This window comes from Saimiri boliviensis, chromosome 3 (assembly GCF_048565385.1).
Source record: "Saimiri boliviensis isolate mSaiBol1 chromosome 3, mSaiBol1.pri, whole genome shotgun sequence".
NCBI lineage: Eukaryota > Metazoa > Chordata > Mammalia > Primates > Cebidae > Saimiri > Saimiri boliviensis.
This window is the reverse complement of record NC_133451.1, coordinates 136,875,129-136,898,825: the sequence shown is the minus strand read 5'-3', so window position 1 is coordinate 136,898,825 and position 23,697 is coordinate 136,875,129. Positions and strand designations below refer to the sequence as shown.

Below are 23,697 nucleotides of genomic sequence, written 5' to 3'. Positions count from 1 at the left end.
AATAAGATAGATAAGCTCCCTATCTTAGCATATGGTCTTCAGAGTGGGGAGAGAGAATATAGACAAATTAATTTTAATACCATGTGAAAAACGATATGCATGGTCTGAGAACTAGTAGGAGCATAGAAAGATTACCTGAGTGATTGCCATATAAGCTGAGATCTGAAGGATGACCTAGCCAGATGAAGGGTGAAAAATATTCTCATCAGAAGCAATTGTAACATCTTGAAGGAAGTGTGAGACCATAGAACTGAAAATTCATGTTGCTAGAATGTAGAATGTGAGGGCAGGTGTTTGAGAAATGAGGATAGAGAGATAAGTAGGTAGTAGATCCTGCAAAACCTTAAAACCAAGTTGAGGAGTTTAGACTTTACCTAAAAGGCAATGGAGAGCCACTAAATGCTATAAAAATGAGTGTCTCAGTTGGGTTTGCATTTTAGAAAACTATCCCTGGCTACAGTCTGAAGAATTCATTGCAGGGCTAGCAGTACTAGAAACATGGGAAACAAGTTCAGTCATCAGGGCAGAAGAGGAGTGAGGACATTCACAAGGGTATATAATTTAAAACAAATTTGCTGAGCATTTTGTGTTCTTTGTGCTGGTTTTGCACTACAGTTCATAAGTGTTACCATGCTTAACTTTAAGTTCTAAACTTGTGTTTCTGATGTCATTCTTAATCTAACCTCTTTTATATACAAAATGGAGACCTTATTTTTCACAGCTTTATGAAAGCTATTACCACAAATATTACTTTGTATTCTTTTAAAAGTACTTAAAACATACAAAAATGTATTTGGAGCCTTTGCTAAAAAGCATATTTTGTTTTAGCTTAATTGTTTGAAACATATTTTTTAAAACTATTAAATACTTGAGCTTGAATAAAAGGTTAACTCAGGTTTATCCCATTTTATTGTACACTTGTTAAGCTTGGCCTTGCAAAGTGTTAAACTTTGAATTGAATGTCAGGAACATGAAAATGCAAATTAGGAATTTTATGTTGATTATGAATGGGCTCATTGTCTCTGAAATATATTCTGGAAAATATAGGAGTAAATTCAGTAGCAGATATTTTAAAAGTTGCTAAGCTAAGCACAGACTTATATAACTGATACATTTAAAAAATTTAAGGGTTGGCCAGGTTCAGTGGCTCACACTTGTAATCCTAGCACTTTGGGAGGCTGAGGTGGGTGGATTGCCTGAGCTCAGGAGTTCAAGACCAGGCTGGCCAACACGGTAAAACCCCATCTCTACTAAAATACAAGATGAATTAGCTGGGTGTGGCAGTGTGCGCCTGAAGTCCCAGCTACTCAAGAGGCTGAGGCAGGAAAATTGCTTGAACTTGGAAGGCGGAGGTTGCAGTGAGCTGAGATCATGCCACTGCACTCTAGCCTGGGCAACAGAGCAAGACTCTTGTCTCTTAAAAAAAAAAAAAAAACAAACGTTGAAAGGTTATGTAAAGGGTTATGTAAAGAAAGCACATTTAAAGTTTTGGTGAACTATGATGCAATACAATATTACTTAGAGAATGAATATTTTATAAAAAGCAGTCAACAAGCTCATAAAATCCCGAGTATTATCTCACAAGTCATAAATTCCTCTACATAGCCCATATCATTTTGTGTTGCATTTAGCTACCAAAGCACTATCAAGATGATAGTTCTCTTCAGAATAGGAATTGAACCTATTTGCATCACTTTTGGTTAGGCTTCTTCTGTTAGTAGCAGTTTACGCATAGGGAGGCCTTAGTGCTTTTCAGATTTTACATCTGTTTTACATAAAGGACAGGACGGTTTTCTTCTGGAAGAACTTTCGTTTGTTTAGTAAGGATCTCCAGCAGACAGTAGGGAGGGATTTGAGTGACTGTAATGTCCTTGGCTGTAGTTGTCTTCATTTTCATTTAAGATTATTATTGATATGTTTTGTTTTTCTCATCTTGTTAATTGATTTTTGGTTATTTTGTTTAATCTTTGTTCCTCTCTTTTTCCCTGGTTGTCATTTTCGTTTAGTGGTTTTCTGTAGTGGTGCCATTTGAGTCTTTTCTCTTTGTCATTTATGTGTTTGCTTTACCCGTGAGTTTTATATGTGTTTTGATGATGGTTTTGTCCTTTTGCTTCCAAGTTTAGCACTCACTTGGGCATTTATTGTAGTGCCTGTCTACTGGTGATGAATTATCTACTAGTGATGAATTACTTCAGCTTTTGCTTGTCTAGGAAAGACTTTATTTCTCCTTCTGGTAATTTTGTTGGATATAGTATCCTTGTCTGGCAGGTTGTTTTCTTTCCGCACTTCGAATATTTCATCCCATTCTCTCCTAGCCTCTGTCTCCTGAAAAATCCACTATTAGTCTTATTGGGGTTCCAGTTTCATCCATGTCCCTGCAGAAGACATGAACTCATCCTTTTTTATGTTTGCGTAGTATTCCATGGTATATATGTGCCATATTTTCTTTATCCAGTTTATCATTGATGGACATTTGGGTTGTTCCAAGTCTTTGCTATTGTGCATAGTGCTGCAATAAACATGCCTGTGCATGTGTCTTTATAATAGAATGATTTATAATCCTTTGCACATATACCCAGTAATGGGATTCCTGGGTCAAATGGTATTATTTCTGGTTCTAGATCCCTGAGGAATCACCACACTGTCTTCCACAATGGTTGAATTTACACTTCCACTAACAGTGTAAAAACTTTCCTATTTTCCACACCCTTTCCAGCATCTGTTGTTTCCTGACTTTTTAATGATCACCATTCTGACTGGTGTGAGATGGTATCTCATTGTGGTTTTGATTTGCATTTCTCTAATGACCAGTGATGATGAGCTTTTTCTCATGTGTTTTTTGGCCACATAAATGCCTTTTTTTTTTTTTTTTTTTTTTTTTGAGACAGAGGCTCACTCTGTTGCCCAAGCTGGAGTGCAGTGGCGCGATCTTAGCTCACTGCAACCTCCACCTCCTGGGTCATAACAATTCTCCTGCCTCAGCCTCCCAAGTAGCTGGGATTACAGGTGCACACCACCACACTGGCTAATTTTTTGTATTTTAGTATAGATGGGTTTTCGCCGTGTTGTCCAGGCTAGTCTCGAACTCCTCAGCTCGGGCAGTCCACCCACCTCGGCCTCCAAAAGTGCTAGCATTACAGGTGTGAGTCACCACACCTGGCCAAATGACTTTTGAGAAGTGTCTGCTCATATCCTTTGCCTACTTTTTGATGGGGTTGTTTGGTTTTTTCTTGTAAATTTGTTGAAGTTCCTCATAGATTCTGGACATTAGCCCTTTGTCAGATTGCAAAAATTTCCCCCCATTCTGTAGGTTGCCTGTTCACTCTGATGATAGTTTCTTTTGCTGTGCAGAAGCTCTTTAGTTTAATTAGATCCCCTTTGTCAATTTTGGCTTTTGTTGTCATTGCTTTTGGTGTTGTAGTCATGAAGTCTTTGCCTGTGCCTGTGTCCTGAATGGTATTGCCTAGGTTTTCTTCTAGAGTTTTTTTGGTTTTAGCTCTTACGTTTAAGTCTTTAATCCATCTTGAGTTAATTTTTTTATAAGATATAAGGAAGGGGGTCTAGTTTCAGTTTTCTGCATATGGCTGGCTAGTTTTCCCAACAATATTTGTTAAATAGGGAATCTCTTCCCCATTGCTTGTTTTTTGTCAAAAATCAGATGGTTGCACATTTGTGACATTATTTCTGAGGTCTCTGTTCTGTTCCATTGGTCTATATATCTGTTTTAGTACCAGTGTCATACTGTTTCAGTTACTGTAGCCTTATAGTATAGTTTGAAGTCAGGTAGCATGGTGCTTCCAGCTTTGTTCTTTTTGCCTAGTATTATCTTGGCTATATGGACCCTTTTTGGCTCCATGTGAAATTTAAGGTAGTTTTTTCTAATTCTGTGAAGAAAGTCAGTGGTAACTTGAAGGGGATAGCATTAAATGTATAAATTACTTTGGGTAGTATGGCCATTTTCACGATATTGATTCTTCCTATCCATGAGCACGGAATGTTTTTCCATTTGTTTGTGTCCTCTCTTATTTCTTTGAGGAGTGGTTTGTAGTTCTCTTTGAAGAGGTCCTTTACATCCCTTGTAACTTGTATTCCTAGGTATTTTATTCTCTTTGTAGCAGCTGCGAATCAGAGTTCATTCATGATTTGGCTCTCTTGTCTATTATTGGTGTATAGGAAAGCTTGTGATTTTTGCACATTGATTTTGTATCCTAAGACTTTGCTGAAGTTGCTTATCAGCTTAAGGAGATTGTATATTTAGAAAACGATGGGGTTTTCTAAATATACAATCATGTCATCAGCAAACAGTGACAGTTTTAACTTCCACTCTTCCTATTTGAATACCATTTATTTCTCTCTTGCCTGATTTCCCTGGCCAGAACTTCCAATACTGTGTTGAATAAGACTGATGAGAGAGGGCATCCTTGTATTGTGCCAGCTTTCAAAGGGAATGCTTCCAGCTTTTGCCCATTCAGTATGATATTGTATGTAGGTCATGAAGAGCTTTTGTTATTTTGAGATACATTCCATCAATACTTAGGTTATTGAGCATTTTTAGCATTAAGGGGTGTTGAATTTTATCGAAGGCCTTTTCTGCATCTATTGAGATAATCATGTGGTTTTGGTTGTTGCTTCTGTTTATGTGATGGATTACGTTTATTGATTTGCATATGTTGAACCAGACTTGCATCCCAGAGATGAAGCCAATTTGTTCATGGTGGATAAGCTTTTTGATGTGCTGCTGGATTCTGTTTGCCAGTGTTTTATTGAGGATTTTCACATTGAGGGATATTGGACTGAAATTTTCTTATTGTGTTGTGTGTCTCTACCAGGTTTTGGTATCAGAATGATGCTGGCCTCATAAAATGAGTTAGGGAGGAGTCCCTCTTTTTCTGTTGTTTGGAATAGTTTTAGGAGCTCCTCTTTGTACTTCTGGTAGAATTTAGCTGTAAATCCATGTGGTCCTGGCCAGGCTACTAATTACTGCCTCCATTTCAGAAATTGTTATTGGTCTATTCAGGATTTGACATCTTCCTGGTTTAGTCATAGGAGGATGTATGTATCCAGGAATTTATCCATTTCTTCTAGATTTTCTAGTTTATTTGCATAGAGGTGTTTACAGTATTCTCTGATGGTAGTTATTTCTGTGGGATCAATGGCGATATCCCCTTTATCATTTTTTCTTGTGTCTATTTGATTCTTTTCTCTTCTTTATTAGTCTGGCTAGTGGTCTATTTTATTAATCTTTTCAAGAAACCAGCTCCTGGATTTACTGATTCTTTTTAAGGGTTTTTTCATGTCTCTAGCTCCTTCAGTTTTTCTCAGATCTTACTTATTTCTTGTCTTCTGCTGGCTTTTGAATTTGTTTGCTCTTGCTTCTCTAGTTTTTTTAAATTGTGATGTTAGGGTGTCGATTTTAGATCTTTTCTGCTTTCCCCTGTGGGCATTTAGTGCTATAAATTTTCCTCTAGACACTGCTTTAGCTGTATTCCAGAGATTCTGGTATATTGTGTCTTTGTTCTCATTGGTATCAAAGAACTTATTTATTTCTGCCTTGATTTTGTTATTTTCTCAGTAGTCATTTAGGAGCAGGTTGTTCAATTTCCATGTAGTTGTGCAATTTTGATTGAGTTTCTCTGAGAGACTGTTATGTTTCCTTTCTTTTGCATTTGCTGAGAAGTGTTTTATAGTTAATTATGTGGTCAATTTTAAAATAAGTGTGATGTGGTGCTAAGAAGAATATATATTCAGTTGATTTGTGGTGGAGAGTTCTGTAGATATCTCTTAGGTTCCACTTGGTCCAGAGCTGAGTTCAAGTCCTGAATATCCTTGTTGATTTTCTGTCTTACTGATCTATCTAATAATTGGCAGTGAGGTGTTAAAGTCTCCCAGTATTATTGTGTGGGAGTCTAAGTCTCTTTGTAGGTCTTTAAGAACTTGTTTGAATCTGGATGCTGCTGTATTGGGTGCATATATATTTAGGATAGTTAGCTCTTCTTGTTGCATTGATTCCTTTACCGTTATGTAATATCCTTCTTTGTCTTTTTTTTTTTTTTTTTTTTTTTTTAATCTTTGTTGGTTTAAAGTCTGTTTTATCAAAGACTAGGATTGCAACCCCTGCTTGCTTTTTTTGCTTTCCATTTGTCTGGTAAATATTCCTCCATCCCTTGATTTTGAGATTTTGAGCCTATGCGTGTCTTTGCACATGAGATGGGTCCTCTGAATGTAGCACACTGATGGGTCTTGACTCTTTGTCCAGTTTGCCAGTCTGTGTCTTTTAATTGTAGCATTTAGCCCATTTACATTTAAGGCTAATATTGTTTTGTGTAAATTTGATCCTGTCATTAGGATGCTAGCTGGTTATTTTGCCTGTTAGGTGATGCAGTTTTTTCATAGTGTTGATGGTCTTTAAAATTTGGTATGTTTTTGCAGTTACCAATACTGGTTTTTTTCTTTCTGTATTTAATGCTTCCTTCAGGAGCTCTTGTAAGGCAGGCCTGGTGGTGACAAAATCTTGCAGCATTTGTTTGTCTTTAAAGGATTTTATTTCTCCTTCACTTATGAAGCTTAGTTTGGCTGGATATGAAATTCTGGGTTGAAAATTCTTTTTTATAAGGATGTTGAATATTGACCCCTACACTGTTCTGGCTTGTAAGGTTTTTGCAGAGAGATCCACTGTTAATCTGATGGGCTTCCCTTTGTGGATAACCCAACCTTTCTCTCTGGCTGCCCTTAACATTTTTTCCCTTCATTTCAACCTTGCTGAATCTTACAATTATGTGTCTTGGGGTTATTCTTCTCAAGGAGTATCTTTGTGGTGTTCTCTGTATTTCCTGAATTTGAATGTTGGCCTGACTTGCTAGGTTGGGGAAGTTCTCCTGGATAATGTCCTGAAGAGTGTTTTCCAGCGTGGTTCCATTCTCCCCATCACTTTCAGGTTGGTCTTTTCACACCAATCAAACACAGGTTTGGTCTTTTCACAGAGTCCCACATTTGTTGGAGGCTTTGTTCGTTCCTTTTCATTCTTTTTTCCTTAATGTTGTCTTCACGCTTTATTTCATTAAGTTGATCTTCAATCTCTGATACCCTTTCTTCTGCTTGATTGATTCAGCTATTGATACATGTGTGTGCTTCGCAAAGTTCTCGTGCTGTGTTTTTTAGTTCCATCAGGTCATTTATGTTCTTCTCTAAACCAGTTATTCTACTTAGCAATTTCTCTAACCTTTTTTCAAGGTTCTTAGCTTCATTGCATTGAGTTAGAACATGCTCCTTTAGCTCAGAGGAGTTTGTTATTACCCACCTTCTGAAGCCTACTTCTGTCAATTTGTCAAACTCATTCTCCATCCAGTTTTGTTCCCTTGCTGGCAAAAAGTTGTGATTCTTTGGAGGAAAAGAGGTGTTCTGGGTTTTGGAATTTTCAGCGTTTTTGCACTGGTTTTTTCCCCATCTTCATGGATTTATCTACCTTTGGTCTTTGATATTGGTGACCTTAGCATAGGATTTTTGGGTGGACATCCTTTTTGTTGATGTTGATGCTTTTTTTTTCTGTTTGTTAGTTTTCCTTCTAACAGCCAGGCCCTTCTGCTGTAGGTCTGCTGGAGTTTGCTAGAGGTCCACTCCAGACCCTGTTTGCCTGGGTATCACCAGTGGGGGCTGCAGAACAGCAAAGATTGCTGCCTGTTTCTTCTGGAAGCTTCATCCCAGAGGGGCACCTGCCATATACCAGCTGGAGCTCTCCTATATGCGGTGTCTATTGACCCTGCTGGGAAGTGTCTCTTAGGAGGCACAGGGCGTCAGGAACCACTTGAAGAGGCAGTCTGTCCCTTAGCAGAGCTCATAAACTGTGCTCAGATATCTGCTGCTCTCTTTAGAGCCGGAAGGCAGGAACGTTTAAATCTGCTGAAGCTGTGCCCACAACCAGCCCTTCCCCCAGGTGTTCTTTCCCTGATGGGAATTTTATCTATAAGCCCCTGACTAGGGCTGCTGCCTTTCTTTCCGAGATGCCCTGCCCAGAGAGGAGGAATCTAGAGAGGCAGTCTGGCTACAGAGGCTTTGTGGAACTACAGTGAGCTCCACCCAGTTTGAACTTCCCAGGGGCTTTGTTTATGTTGTAAGGGGAAAACTGTCTACTCAAGCCTCAGTAATGGCAGACACCCCTCCCCCCGCCAAGCTTGAGTGTCCTAGGTTGACTTGACAACTGCTTTGCTGGCAGCGAGAATTTTAAGCCAGTGGATCTTAGTTTGCTGGGCTCCACGGGGATGGGATCCACTGAGTTAGACTGCTTGGCTCCCTGGCTTCAGCCCCCTTTCCAGGGGAGTGAATGGTTCTGTCTCCTGGCTTTTCAGGCACTACTGGTATATGAAAACTAACTCTTGCAGCTAGCTCAGTGTTTGCCCAAACAGCCACCCAGTTTTGTGCTTGAAGCCCAGGGTCCTGATGACATAGGCACTGGAGGGAATCTCCTGGTCTACAGGTTGCGAAGACCATGGGAAAAGCTTAGTATCTAGGCTTCTCTTGGCTAGGGAATGGAGTACCCTTACCTCTTGCACTTCCCAGGTGAGGCAGTGCCCCACCCTGCTTCTGCTTACCCTCCATGGACTGTACCCACTGTCTAACCAGTCCCAATGAGATAAGCAGGGTACCTCAGTTGGAAATGCAGAAATCACCTCGATCTCACTGGGAGCTGCAGACTGGAGCTTTTCCTATTTGGCCATCTTGCCAGCCACCTCCCTGGGGGTTCCTTTATAGGTGATTAGACACTTTTTTCTTGCTTTTAGAATTGCTTTTAGACACTTGCTTTTAGATACTTTTAGAATTCTCTATTGTTGCTTTTAGAATTCTCAATTTCTTGCTTTTAGACGCTTTTAGAATTTTCTATTGTTGACTTTAGAGATTTTGACTATAATGTGCCATAGAGAAAATCTTTTTTGTATTGTATCAGTTTGGTGATCTGAGAGCCTCCTGCATCTGAACATCTAAATCTCTTGCTAAACTTGGGAAGTTTTCATTTATTGTTTTATTAAATAGGTTTTCTTTTCTTTCTCTTTCTTTTTTTCTGAGACGGAGTCTCACTCTGTCACCCAGGCTGGAGTGCAATGGTGTAATCTTGGCTCACTGCAACCTTCACCTCCCGGATTCAAGCAATTCTCCTTCCTCAGCCTCCTGAGTAGCTGAGATTAAAGGCACGTGCCACCATGCCCAACTAATATTTGTATTTTTAGTAGAGCGGATTTCACCATGTTGGTCAGGCTGGACTCAAACTCCTGACCTCATGATCCACCCACCTCAGCCTCCCAAAGTGCTGGGATTACAGGTGTGAGCCACCATGCCCAGCTATGAAATAGGTTTTCTAACCCTTTCATTCTCTCTTTACTCTCTGGGACCCCAATAATGTGAATATTTGGTCACTTTATGTTGTCTCATGTCCTTAATACTTTCCTCATTCTTTTTTATTCTTCCTTTTTTTTTTCTGAGAGGGTTATTTCAAAAGACTTGTCTTCAAATTTTGAGATTCCTTTTTTTTTTTGAGACGGAGTCTCACTCTATCACTCAGGCTGGAGTGCATTATCTCAGCTCACTGCAACCTCCACCTCCCTGGTTCAAGCAGTTCTTCTTCCTCAGCCTCCTGTGTAGCTGGGATTACAGGCATGTGCCACCACACACAGCTAATAGTAGAGACAGGGTTTCACCATGTTGGCCAGGCTGGTCTCAAACTCCTGACCTCAAGTGATTCACCTGCCTCAGCCTCTCAAAGTGGTGGTATTACAGATGTGAGCCACCATGCCTGGCCAAGTTCTGAGATTTTTTATTCATCATGAGCTAGTCTAATGTTGAAGTTTTTAAATGTATTTTATATTTCATGCAATGAATTCTTCAATTCCAGAATTTTTTTTTTTATGTCTTTATCTCTTTGGTAAATTTCTTATGCATGTCCTGAATTGTTTTTCTGATTTCTCTCTATTGTTTTTTAGAATTCCCTCGTATCTTACTTATTGAGCTTCTTGAGAATCAGTAGTTTGAATTGTTTTTCCAAAGTTTTCTGAATTTCTCTTTCATTGGGATCTGTTGCTGGAGAATCATTGTGATCCTTTGTAGGTATATTTCCTTGCTTGTTCATGTTTTTTGTGTTTTGACATTGATATCTGGTGTAACAGTTTCTCCATTAGTTTGAATTTACTTTTGTAGGGGAGGACTTTTTCCTGAAGTTGTATCTATGCTATTGGTTGAGTAGGCCACTTTGACTCTGACTCTGGTGCATGTAGTAGTATACCCTATATCATTTCTTTGGCTATATACAGTATCAGTGGTATCTGTGATTTTCCTTAGTGGTTTAAGGGTCCAGTTATTTGTAGAGACTGTGGTAAAGTTTTGATTCAGATGTCAAATAGCCCAGTCTTTGGGTCCCAGTTATAGCAGTGGTGGGCTGAGCATGGCTGTTTTTTGGCCCGAGGGTGGTGTATGCTGGTACCAGTGTTTATGGGTCCAGGTGGGTGGATTTTTGGACCTCCAGGTGGCTTACTCAGATGCCAGTAGTGGCAGCAGTGGGCCAGGCAGGTGGGCAGGTTCTTGGACCTCTGGGCAGCCAGCATAGCATGGACAATGGCAGTGGCAGTAGCAGGACCACCTTCTGGGTCCTGAGTGTGCACTGGTGTTGGTGGTGGCTGTAATGGGCTGGCAGACCAGTCTCCAGGCCCTCAGGGAGTGCATGCAACTAGGTGCCAGCTGAGGTGGTAGGGGCTGGGTGGGTAGGTCTAAACCCAGGTCCTCTGGAGGAATGCAAGTGCCAGTCATAGTGGACTGGGCTGGCCAGTGCTCTGACTCCCAGACTATGTGTTCTGGCACAGGTGTTGGAGGCGGGGAAGCCAGGTTGAGTAGGCTTGCCCTCAGGCCCCCCATGGTGTGTACAGGTGTGCTAGTTGTGGTGAGGAGTGGGGTGCAGAATGCATGGGTAGGAGGTGGCAACAGCAATGCTGCTGCCCTTCTACTGGATGGTGGTGCTGCCTTTAATGACTGGCAGTAGCCTAGGCTGGTGGATGGGGAACATCTATGCCACTCAGGTCTCATGCCCTGCAATGCTTATGCCTCAACCCTTGCTATGGTAGCTGGTGCCTTTGTGGCGCCTCAGCCCTGGATGTGGTAGTCTGCTTTCACTTTCACCTAAGTCCTAAGGTCAGCAGCTCATGCTTCTCGTGGACTTCAGGACAGTGTGAAGTCTTCTGGGAGCAGAGCTCTGAAATGGCACCTTACTGTAGCTGCTTAGATCTCAGGGAGCATGTGGGACCCAGAATGAGCTGCTTTTCTGGGGCAGTGCCGTCACCCAATCTCCTGGCAGCTCCCTGTTAGTTTCAGGGCCCATGAGGGTCTGGGGCTCTCCTGTAGCTAGGATTACAAGAGTCCACAGTGGGAATGAAGACTTCTGAGGGTGTGTCATTTACCTCTTTCCCGTATTGGGAAGTTTCTTGCCTCCCAGCTGATCCTGGCAGAGCAGGTTGCCTTGCTTGCTTCTCCTTTCTTGCTTCAGATATTTTCTGTCACTTTTCTGTTGAATTCCAGTGGTCTCTCTTGGATGATGTATTTGAAGTGTGATTATCTACTCTTTTGGTTCTTCTCAGTGGAGGAGGGGAGTGCAAAATGCTTCTAATCAGCCATCTTGAAGCCCCCTCTTAAGTTGTCTCTTCTAAGAGGCCATAGGTGACAAGATGAAAGGTGTCTCTATAACTGCTTGATTAGGTAATAAGAATTATCTATCATATGTGCTATTTAACACATTATTTAGCTCCCCTTATCCCAGATACTACTACTATTATATCTCTTTTCCAGACATTTACACAATATTCTGTGACAGGAGAATGATTCAGATGCGTATTATTACTTCTGATAAAGTTCCAAGGATACATCTAACATAACTATTCTGGACCTATACAGTCAGCTCTCTCTCCCTGGTTCTGTATCCCAGGTCCACATCCACAGATTCAACCAACTGCATTGAAAATATTTGGGGAAAATGAAATAAAATAAAAAATAACAATACAGTTAAAAATGCAGATTTGAAAACAATACAGTATAACAACTATTTACATGGCATTTACATTGTATTTGACATTTTAAATCATCTATAGATGATTTAAAGTATACGGGGAGGATGTACATAGGATATAGGCAAATAGGCATTTTATATAAGGGACTTGAGCGTCTGTGTATTTTGGTATCCAAGGGTTCCTGAACCAATCTTCCAAAAAACAGCTCTGTGCCATTTGTGTGTGTTGTTTGTGTTTAAATGTTAGGGCTTTTTAATTTCTTGTATTTTGAGGGGTATTTTGATACTTTTTTCCCTTAAGGAAAGCTGTTATCTTCACTAAAACGTAAGCTACTGAAAAGCTGTCAAGATTTAAGCAAGGCAACATGCAAGGAAGCCATTCCAAAAATAGTTGACCTAATGACCAAACTTGAAAAGTTTACAGATTATTTCAGTGATTTGACAGCATTTTATTTTGTAAGTGATATATTTGTCTTTCAGAGAGGGAAAATTCTAGCAATGTAAATAAAAAGAATACTGATATTTAAAACTAGAAACCATTGATTTTAGATGTTAAAAACTAACTGAGAAAGTTAAAAGTCACTTATTCAGTGAAATGAACGGACTTGGAGTCTTGGTTTAAAAATAGGAAGTAAGCCAGGCGCGGTGGCTCAAGCCTGTAATCCCAGCACTTTGGGAGGCCGAGGCGGGTGGATCACGAGGTCGAGAGATCGAGACCATCCTGGTCAACATGGTGAAACCCCGTCTCTACTAAAAATACAAAAATTAGCTGGGTGTGGTGGCGCCTGCCTGTAATCCCAGCTCGGGAGGCTGAGGCAGGAGAATTGCTTGAACCCAGGAGGCGGAGGTTGTGGTGAGCCGAGATCACGCCATTGCACTCCAGCCTGGGTTACAAGAGCGAAACTCCGTCTCAAAAAAAAAAAAGTAGGAAGTAAATAAAAATTGAGTATAAGGAATGTTTTCTTTTTGACTCTTAAGTGTTCTTCAAAACAACGTGTAGCTGAAAAGGGTGTTGTCCTGTGACAGGAGGTTTTAAGTGGTATTAGGAAATGAGTGAATGGGATAAAGGCGGTTCATCTGTTTTGTACCAGTCGGATATTACAGCTTGAGAACATATTTCTATTAGTGTGCTTAAACCTGAGCAGGTTTAAGCATAATGCTTTTTTAAAGCTGAAATAATGCTTTTTTAAAGCTATTTCTTTAAATAAATCTTTTAGAAAACCAAAATACTAGCCAAAATGAATTCTAAGTCTCCATTAAATTGCCTACAGCTATCTACATTTACTATACATTATAGTTAATACTGTTTCTGGAAGCTTACTCCTAACCATATTGCTAGTTAATATCAAAATGTAATAATTCTATGTCCCAGTTTTCTCTCTGTAAAATGGGAGTGAAAGCACTTCAAGTATTTGTCAACATTGAATGAGATAATATATATACAGTTCTTGCTTTGTATAGTTCCAATATATATTAATTTCAGTTAGCACAGTTTAGTTAAATAACACCAGTCCCTCCCTATGCAGTTTAATAGAAAAGTTTAAAAAAGAAGGAAAAAAAATAACAACAGTTCATCAACAGCACAGCTTAGTCCCTCAACAGCACAGCTTACTCCCTCACTCTGTTCAGGCCTTTGTTCACAATTTACGTCCTCAGAGAGACCTTCCCTGAATACTGCATCTGAAGTTGCCTGTCACTCTCTATCACTCTTATCATATCTTTAAAAACAAAAACTTATCTACTTGTTTATTACTTAATTACAGGACTTAATACCACCTGTTTGTTTACTAGCAATCTCCTCCCTTCCTATTTCCCCACCCACCTAGAACATGAGTCTAAGTGAGTAGGGACCTTATCTGTTTTTCCTTCACTTCCATGACTGTAGTGTCTAGAGCAGTGGCTGTCATGAAGTTGGTGGTCATTAGATGTTGATTCAATAAATAAGTAGATAAATAAGCCAGGCATGTTGGGTCACGCCTATAATTCCAGCACTTTGGGAGGCTGAGACTGGCGGATCCCTTGAGTTCATGAGTTTTGAGACCAACCAGGGTAACATGGCAAAACCCTGTCTATACTAAAAATACAAAAACTAGTGGGACATGGTGGTGCATGTCTGTAATCCCAGCTACTCTGGATGCTGAGGTGGGAGGATGGCTTGAGCCTAGGAGGCGAAGGTTATACTGAGCCCAGATTGTACCACTACACTCCAGCCTGGGCGATAGAGCCAGACCTTGTCTCAAAAAAGTAAAATAAATAAAATAAGTAAATAAATAATTTATATTTCATAGCTTAGGCGGTGCTTTCTTCTTTATTTGTTTTTTATGGACTTAGTCTATTCTGAATTCCTCTGATACTTAGTGTCTTTACTTTGGTATCACATTCAACTTTTATGTTAGTATGTATCTTGTCTCCAGTGAGATGGCAAGGAGTGTAGTGTACCTTACCTCTTTCTCTAACCAAAATACCTAATGTAGTAAGAATAAGCAAATATGCATTAAATTGTATTTCAAAATAAGCCCATTATTATTGCAGCTTCTTAATCTATGTGGCATTGAATCATAAATCCTTTAGTTCATCCAACAAATTCATTATTTATTCAACAAATATTTATTTGATACCTGCTATTTCTCAGGTACTATTTCAGGTGCTGGATATATAGCGGTAAACAAAATAGGCAACAACCCTGTTCTCATGAAGGTTATAGTATAGTTAGGGGAGACAAAAATAAATATACACATAATATATCACTTAGTGGCCATTGCTATGAGAAAAATAGAACAGGTAAGGGGAATAGGGAGTTCTTTTGTCAGTGTTGGAGGGGATTGCTATGTTATATGTTGTCTTTAAAGGAGCAGGCCCTGTGAATCTCTGATCCAAACCTCATATTCAAACCAGATGGTAAAAAAGACTTTTAGTTGGAAATCTAATGTTTTGAGAACCCATTTGAGACCCAAGACCAATATTTTTCTTTTCCTATATAAGAGACTTACTAGTTTATCTCTCTTTTGTATGTGTGGGATTTTTTTTGTTTTGAGGCAGTCTTATTCTGCTGCCCAGTCTGTAGGGCAGTCCCACGAATTGGCTTACTGCAACCTCTGTTGGGCTCAAGCCATCCTTCCACCTCAGCCTCTCAAGTAGCTGGGACTACAGACACATGTCACCATGCCCAGCTGCATTTTTATTTATTTATTTATTTTTTTGAGACGGAGTTTCGCTCTTGTTACCCAGGCTGGAGTGCAATGGCACGATCTCGGCTCACCGCAACCTCCGCCTCCTGGGTTCAGGCAATTCTCCTGCCTCAGCCTCCTGAGTAGCTGAGATTACAGGCACACACCACCATGCCCAGCTAATTTTTTGTATTTTAAGTAGAGACGGGGTTTCACCATGTTGACCAGGATGGTCTCGATCTCCTGACCTCGTGATCCACCCGCCTCAGCCTCCCAAAGTGCTGGGACCCAGCTGCATTTTTGTATTTTTTTAGAGTTGGGCTTTTGCCATGTTGCCTAAGCCGGTGTCAAATTCCTGAGCTCAAATCCTTTCCTCTCGGGAGGCCTCCCGACGTGCTGGGATTATAGGTGTGAGCCACCATGCCTGACCAGTTTTTCGCTTTGAAAGAAAGAGTTTGATTCGGATTTGATGTACAGTAGGTAACCAATCATATTTCTTGGGGTCTAGAATTCCTCAGATGCCTCACTTATTGAATATAGAGTGATGTTCTTCAGAATACCCAAGCTTGTCTTTTGAGAATTTTCACAAACGTTCCAATGACTGTTTCAAAGACTAGCTTACCTTTCAAACTCTCTTTAGCAGCATATCTTTGTTTATGAAAACATTCCTATCACTACTGAAAGTACTTATTTTTAATGATCTTATAGCTAGGCTTTCCCTCCTTTTTTTTGGTTTGTTCTCTATATATTCCTTACTTTTAGTAACAAACTCATCACCTTCCCTTTAAAGCATGTCTTTTTCCCACATTTTTTGGTCTCTCTCTCCGTACTAAGAAACTCTATTTCTACTGAAGGTATTGTATACATTTTAAAACAGATCTCTCGGACTTGTAACTTCCGTCTAGTTGCTCTGTTTAAAGTCACTGGATATCAGAAGTTAATTATATGGTTAGTTTCACATATCAGCATGCTCTAATGTAAGTAAGATGGCATTGTAAGCATAATACTATGGATGGGAATGCTTATAATTTCATGACTTTGTCACTCAAAAAATAAAAATCATTCATCTTAAATGATCTGAAAACACATTCTTACATATAATGGTCAGTTTTAAATATAAGAAAATAATTTTTCATCATTCCAACTTCCAGTCTCCAGAAGAGTTCTGTTTAAAAATTGGGATGAAGGAGAAAGACATTAATACTTGAAGTATCAGATGTTGTATACTTTTTGTATGTTGTCTTTGAGGTAAGAATTATTATCCTTTAACATTATCATGCCACAGTCAAGAAACTTCAGCAATTCAGACTACTCGCCTGGGGTTATAGAGCCATTAAGTGACTGGAGCCAGGATTCAAACTCAGGTTTATCTGACCTAACTTCAGAGCTCACATTGCATCCGTTACATCAAACTGCCTCATCAAATGGTTGCTAATTATTATTTTTTGAAATAGTAGATGCATCTGAAACCAGAGCCATTTCTCAGACATTTTCACTGATACCAAAGTGCTAAACAATTTTGTTTGCTTTCTGAAACTTCACCCTCTGTCTCTCAGTCCTGAAATCATACTGAAATGCAACGAAAGAGTAAGTCATAGAGATTATCTTGAGCATACCGTAATATAAATACTTTACACACTGAAGTTGATACATGTTTTTTGCTTTCAACTACTATTAGTTACAAATCATTTTACACACATCTCACTGACAGTGTGATGAAATCCCAGGGTGGAGAACTATAGGGTAAAGGAGCCATTCCCAGACACAATCCCCTCCATTTAATTTATTTCCAATAACAAATTAGTAACTGGACAGATACTTGTTTAACTAGAAAAAGGAAACCACGCTGCAAAATTGGAGATTTAAGATTGAATGTATAAAACTAAAATGGCTAAAACTAAGCAAAGATCCTTATGACGAGGTATATTTTTAGATTTAGATTTAATAGACACAAATGTTATTAACAGTAGGAAGTTGGTATATGGGTATTTGTTTCTTCATTCTTAGATGTTAGGATCTGGAGGGAATTTTAAGAACTGTTTTTAATTGAATTGAGCCAAATTGGCTTTTTTATACTTCAGTTTTTAAAATGCTGTAGTAAAAATATCTAAGAGTAGTTTTGAGCAATGTAAACCTGGACATTTCAGAATGGAAATTATGTTAATTCCTATGGATTTAATTTAAAATCATGTATTCTGATAAATGTTCACGGTTAACTAAAGAATTTTAGCGATAGAGATTCAGCATGCTCTGGACCTGATACCTAATCATAATATAGTCCCAGAGATTCCTACAAAGATGATACAAAGTAGAAAAAAAGCATGACTCCATGGCCTAGCACCTAGAAGATTCTGTTCATCTTTAGGAACTGTTTTGTTTCAATTCTGTATAGCTATCTATTTTCTTTTTTTTTTTTTTTTTTTTTTGAGGCGGAGTTTTCGCTCTTGTTACCCAGGCTGGAGTGCAATGGCGCGATCTCGGCTCACCGCAACCTCCGCCTCCTGGGTTCAGGCAATTCTCCTGCCTCAGCCTCCTGAATAGCCGGGATTACAGGCACGTGCCACCATGCCCAGCTAATTTTTTTTGTATTTTTAGTAGAGATGGGGTTTCACCATGTTGACCAGGATGGTCTCGATCTCTCAACCTCGTGATCCACCCGCCTCGGCCTCCCAAAGTGCTGGAATTACAGGCTTGAGCCACCGCGCCCGGCAGCTATCTATTTTCATATAAAAGGTATATTTATAGCATATACCTTTTCTCAGAAGTATTGGGATGATGAACCTAGTCATCCTTACTGTATTACTACAGAGTTGTATAATTTAATAAGTTCCACATTGAAAATAGTGAAAAACGTTAGGAAGAATAGAAAATTGAAGATTACTTATACATTGGTCCAGAAAAACATCAAGTACATTTAAAGAGTACATTTAGGAGAACATTAGAATCCACATGGAAACTTCTTAAGCGAACATTCCAAAATAGTGTGTTTAAGTTATATTATACAACATAAATGTCACTTAACTTGCCCCTACACTATTTTTACTTCATTAGCAGGGTAGATATAATTGAGATCAAATCATCTTGGCTAGTGATTTAATAATCCCTTTGCATTTTGGTTCGCGATTATGGAAATTAACTTCTGAAAGGGCTTCTTATTTCAGTAGTATAAATTATCTTAGCCATCCCACTTTATTGTACTGACATATGGCTATACCTTGAATTTTTATTAAAAGTTTGTATTTTAATTACTCTTAATTATTTCTAAATTTCATCCCTTCTTTCCATTCTTTTGGCCACCTCTCTATCCTAAACTGTAGCTATTGAATACTTGAGATACAGTTAAGTATATTCTAAGTAATATCTTCTGATTGATCTTGCCTCAGTTTCTAATTCTTCCAAGCTGTTCTTACATGTTTGCCACATTAATACTCTTTAATTAATCCTTTAACCAAATCAAGTAAACTTGTTACTCAGAAGTTTCTAACTCATTTATTTCTCTCTCTCAACATAAACCTTTGGTGACGTTGGCCATGGGAGCCTAGTTGCTGGCCTCCATGCTATCCCAATAACATGGTGATGACGGCTCAGTCCTACCCACCCCCTCCCCACAAAGTTTTTCTACTAGATTGAAGATGAACCATCCTTCCAACATTCCATATCATTCATGTTGGTCATTGATGCAGCTTAGAATCCATCTCTTCCATTAAGACTTTTCTTCTCTTTGATGCACACTGATCATTCTCACTTCTGAATTCTTAGCTACATTATAAATTGTTACATACTTTCCTCTTTGATTGCATATTGCCTTCACCTACTAATTAAGATGTGCATGTCTTGACCTAGGTAAATAAAAAAAGTATAACTCCATCTCTGGAGAAATATCCTGGACCCCCTGCTGTAGACTCTGTACTTTACCATTATATCAAGAAAAGGCGTAATGGATTAGAAAAAAATATATAACACTAGTTATATATGTTTATGATCTAAAATCTGCTATCTTAAACTGTGATCAGTCTAAAAATTTAGCTTACTAGCTGTGTTTACTTATAACTTGTCATAGCCCTGAAATTCCCATGAAAATTTAATAAAGGTAAATAGAAAAGTGATTTTATTTTAAATGTAATGCCTTACCTCATTTCAGTTTGATTTCTCTGAAGTTCTAGTCATGTGGATAGGCCAGATTTAAATCTGCATTATTAATATATTGTTGAATCACGTGCAGCCAGCAGACTGTAGCCTCAGCTTTACTTCTTGGTGATTTTACAGTTTCATTTGGCCTTTTTGCCTAATTATTACTAAGCCCTGAGATTTAATTTACAACCTTCTGGAAAAAAAAATATTAGAATATACTTATGTAGGATTGTGCCTTAAAAAAAAAAAATCGTTGTCCGGGCACGGTGGCTCGCGCCTGTAATCCCAGCACTTTGGGAGGCCGAGGCAGGTGGATCACGAGGTCAAGAGATCGAGACCATCCTGGTCAACGTGGTGAAACTCCGTCTCTACTAAAAATACAAAAATTAGCTGGGCATGGTGGCATGTGCCTGTAATCCCAGCTACTCAGGAGGCTGAGGCAGGAGAATTGCTTGAACCCAGGAGGCGGAGGTTGCGGTGAGCCGAGATCGCACCATTGCACTCCAGCCTGGGTAACAAGAGCAAAACTGCGTCTCAGAAAAAAAAAAAAGAAAGAAAGAAAGAAAAGAAAATTGTGCTTTTTGACTTTGTATATTTTTTAAGCTCTTAAGACTCAGTATTGAATGTATTTTTATTACAGTAAGATTCTGTTATAAGCTAATTTGCAGTTAGGTTAACTATTATCATTGTGCAATATAAATCCAAATACAGTTTTGTTTACCACACCCTGATTGAAGTCAGAGAAGCCCTGTTGAAATGGAAGAGAAATTAACATGGCAAGTGAATGATTTGTTTATACTGATCATTCTCCAGGCTCATTGTGATTATATTAGATGCCAGTCAACTTTTACGTATTAGACATGGCAATTTAATGATCTTAATTTTGTTCATTAAAATAATTTTCCTGATATATCAGTAAGATTAAAATTTTTACATTGAATTTTATTATCTGCCTGCTACTTACAGAATGATGAAAATGTATTGTATGTGATATACACAATACCACTTAATACAAATCTTGCTGTATTTGCTGCTGATTATGCATCATTATAGCATGCAATGGCAGCATAAGGGAACACTGCATAGCAGAGAGAAAAATAGTTTAAGATGTAATTTAAAGGATATAGTTATTCTGAACTGTTATGTGATGTGGGATTTTTTACAAATTTTTTTTCTTTTATTCAAATCTTGCTAAGGATTTGAAGCATTCATTACCATCTGGACTTGGACTCTCAGAAACCCAAATTACATCTCATGGCTTTGACAGTACCAAAGAGGGAGTTGTTGAAGCAGGAGCCTTTCAAGGTAAGAGCCCATGTATTTGTAAAGATGGCTGGGATGGAGGATGGGAGAAATTCACCAAATGCTACCTTTATTAATAAAGCACAAGAATGAAGCCCTTTTATTCTGTGATAAAACATTGATTATAAACATAATCCTTTTACTCTTAAATTTAAGTAATATAGGAATTATTTTAATATTCTTCTTTACATAAACAGATCAATGCACATAATATCACTGGTGATTATTTAAGAATTGGTTGTAAAACACAAAATAAAAACAAAAATTATATCAGAAATATAAATATAGATTTTATTTTAACTTGTAACCATGAAATTTATAACTGTAAATCAGGGTTGATTTTTATAAATACCTATTTCTTATTTCAAAGCAAATAGAAAAATGAACTTTTTACATGTTATGTAGGAGGTTTCCAGGACCACACTCATTAAAAGTTTGTATTTTAATTACTCTTAATTATTCCTAAATTTCATCCCTTCCCTCCATTTTTTAAAATATGTATTTTATTGCATTTTAGGTTCTGGGGTACATGTGAAGCACATGCAGGATTGTTGCATGGGTACATACATGGCAATGTGGTTTGCTCCCTCCATCCCCATCACCTATATCTGGCATTTCTCCCCATGTTATCCGTCCCCAACTCCCTACCACCACTGTCCCTCCCCTAGTCCTGCCCCAACAGACCTCAGTGTGTGATGCTCCCCTCCCAGTGTCCATGTGTCCATGTGTTCTCATTGTTCAGCACCCGCCTGTGAGTGAGAACATGCGGTGTCCTTCTCTCCATTATTTTGGCCACTTCTCTATTCTAAACTGTGGCTATTGAATACCTGAGATATAGTGATATCTTATGATTGATCTTGCCTCAATTTCTGACTCTTCCAAGCTGTTCTTACATGTCTGCCAAATTAATATTCTTTAAGCATTCCTTTAACCAAATCAGAAATTTGCTAGGAGATCTCACAGGACTTGCACAGTGACACTCATATGATTTATTGTAATGAGAGTAGCAAGCACAGTCAGTAAAGGCAAAAGGTGTATAGACTAAGTCTAAGGAAAACTAAGCATAAGCTTCCAAGAGTCTTCTTCCAGCTTAATCACACAGGAATTGCTTAATTCCTCCAGCAGTGAGACTGACAATGTATGTGAAATTTTGCTAACTGGGGAAGCTCATTTAGAAATTCCATGCTTGGGATTTTTACTAGGGGCTGATTACATAGGTTTCTCTGTCTGTTACATGGCAAGATTCTAGGCTTCCATAAGGAAAGCAGGTAAGCAGCATAAACCACATTGCAGGTAAACAGCTTAAGCACAGTGAGGCACTCATAATCATTCTGGTGATGGAGGGAATCCTCCCAAAATTCAAGTTCCTACATGCCAGCCTTTCTAAGGATAGGCAGTTAGATCTGCTATGTTAACTCTTTCTGCACACATCTCATGTATGTCTGTTTTTAATAGGAAAATAGTGCCTCCTTTCTTAATGCTTTTACTTGTAATAACTTTTTTTTTTTTTTTGAGACGGAGTTTTGCTCTTGTTACCCAGGCTGGAGTGCAATGGCGCGATCTCGGCTCACCGCAACCTCCGCCTCCTGGGTTCAGGCAATTCTCCTGTCTCAGCCTCCTGAGTAGCTGGGATTACAGGCATGCGCCACCATGCCCAGCTAATTTTTTGCATTTTTAGTGGAGACGGGGTTTCACCACGTTGACCAGGATGGTCTCGATCTCTTGACCTCGTGATCCACCCGCCTCGGCCTCCCAAAGTGCTGGGATTACAGGTGTGAGCCTCCACGCCCGGCCTGTAATAACTTTTTTAAACTTTTTTTTTTTTACTCAAGCGAAAGTAAAGCCATGTAAACATTTGGATGTGGGAAATAGATTTCCGGGCGGTGCTGTAAACTAATAACATAAAACTATGTAGTTTTATGTTCAATTTGTTCAATTGAACAATTATATAATTATAACAATTATAGCAATTAAGTATATTAATTTTGATGCTGCATTACAGTTTTACAAAATGAAGAAAGTTATGTCCATGCCTTTGTAAACCATAGCCCTCTTGCAGATATTTGTATTCTTTATTTTTTATTGTACAATTGGCCAATAGTTTATTCAAAGAACAATTTAGATTTTGAAGTATATTCTTTGCTATGTGGGTCCTGGAAATAGACATTTAGGATAATCCAGTATAATATCCTCTACTTTAGGCTGTGAAATGAATGGACTTGCTACTGACATCATTTTTTTTCTCTTTTCATTCTTATGTTTAGAAAAATAAAAGGAGCAGCCACATCAGTGTCTTAGTGATCATTCTGAAGCATCATGGCATTCTTATATCAGGGATAACTCTGAATTTGGAAGGGCTCACTGAGTACCTAAAACTAGGAGTGTTTAGAAATACAAGGCTTACTTTGCATAATTTGGCACCATTTTTTGACTAATGACCAATTCTAAAATTTAAATGTTAACACAGAATAAAAAACTAATTTTATTATTAAGATACTTTAAATGAAATTATTTAGCTGACATTTTTCCTTTTAAGTGAAATGATATTTTACAATAATTGAAATCAGTTGACCGGGCACGGTGGCTCATGCCTGTAATCCAAGCACTTTGGAGGCCAAGGCAGGTGGATCACCTGAGGTTGGGAGTTCAAGACCAGCCTGACCAACATGGTGAAACCCCGTCTTATTTTTTAAAAGAAAAAAAAAAAGAACAAAAAAAAAGAAGTCAATTGGCCATTATAAACTGATATACATGAGCATTAAAATGCCCATCAATTTCACTTGCTTATAGATACATCCTAATCCTTCCAACTGGAATAAGAAAATGTATTTCATGATAATAGCAGTAATACATGCCTCTCTGAACTGAGTTTATAAAACATTTTAAAAATCTAAACTGTATTGCTGATCAGTATATTAAGAAGATAATCATTCTGCTGCTATACTTAAATTAGTTAAGCATTTGTTGGAAAGTTGTGTTTGTTTTAAGATATACGTAAATAAATTGGAATGAACGTGAGAACAGCATACGACGATAACAATTTGACAAATAGGTCTTACGAAA

General features: G+C 38.6%; 1 protein-coding gene across 5 annotated transcripts in view; it reads left to right on the top strand.

Moving 5' to 3' along the window:
- ARFIP1 (ARF interacting protein 1) overlaps positions 1–23,697 on the top strand; it is a 121,881-nt gene that overhangs the window by 61,172 nt on the left and 37,012 nt on the right. For all 5 annotated transcript variants that reach the window (XM_074396818.1, XM_010338595.3, XM_010338598.3 and 2 more), the window contains exon 3: positions 20,529–20,637. In XM_074396818.1, coding sequence (XP_074252919.1) covers positions 20,529–20,637 — 109 coding nt within the window. The remainder of the gene's footprint in view (positions 1–20,528; positions 20,638–23,697) is intronic.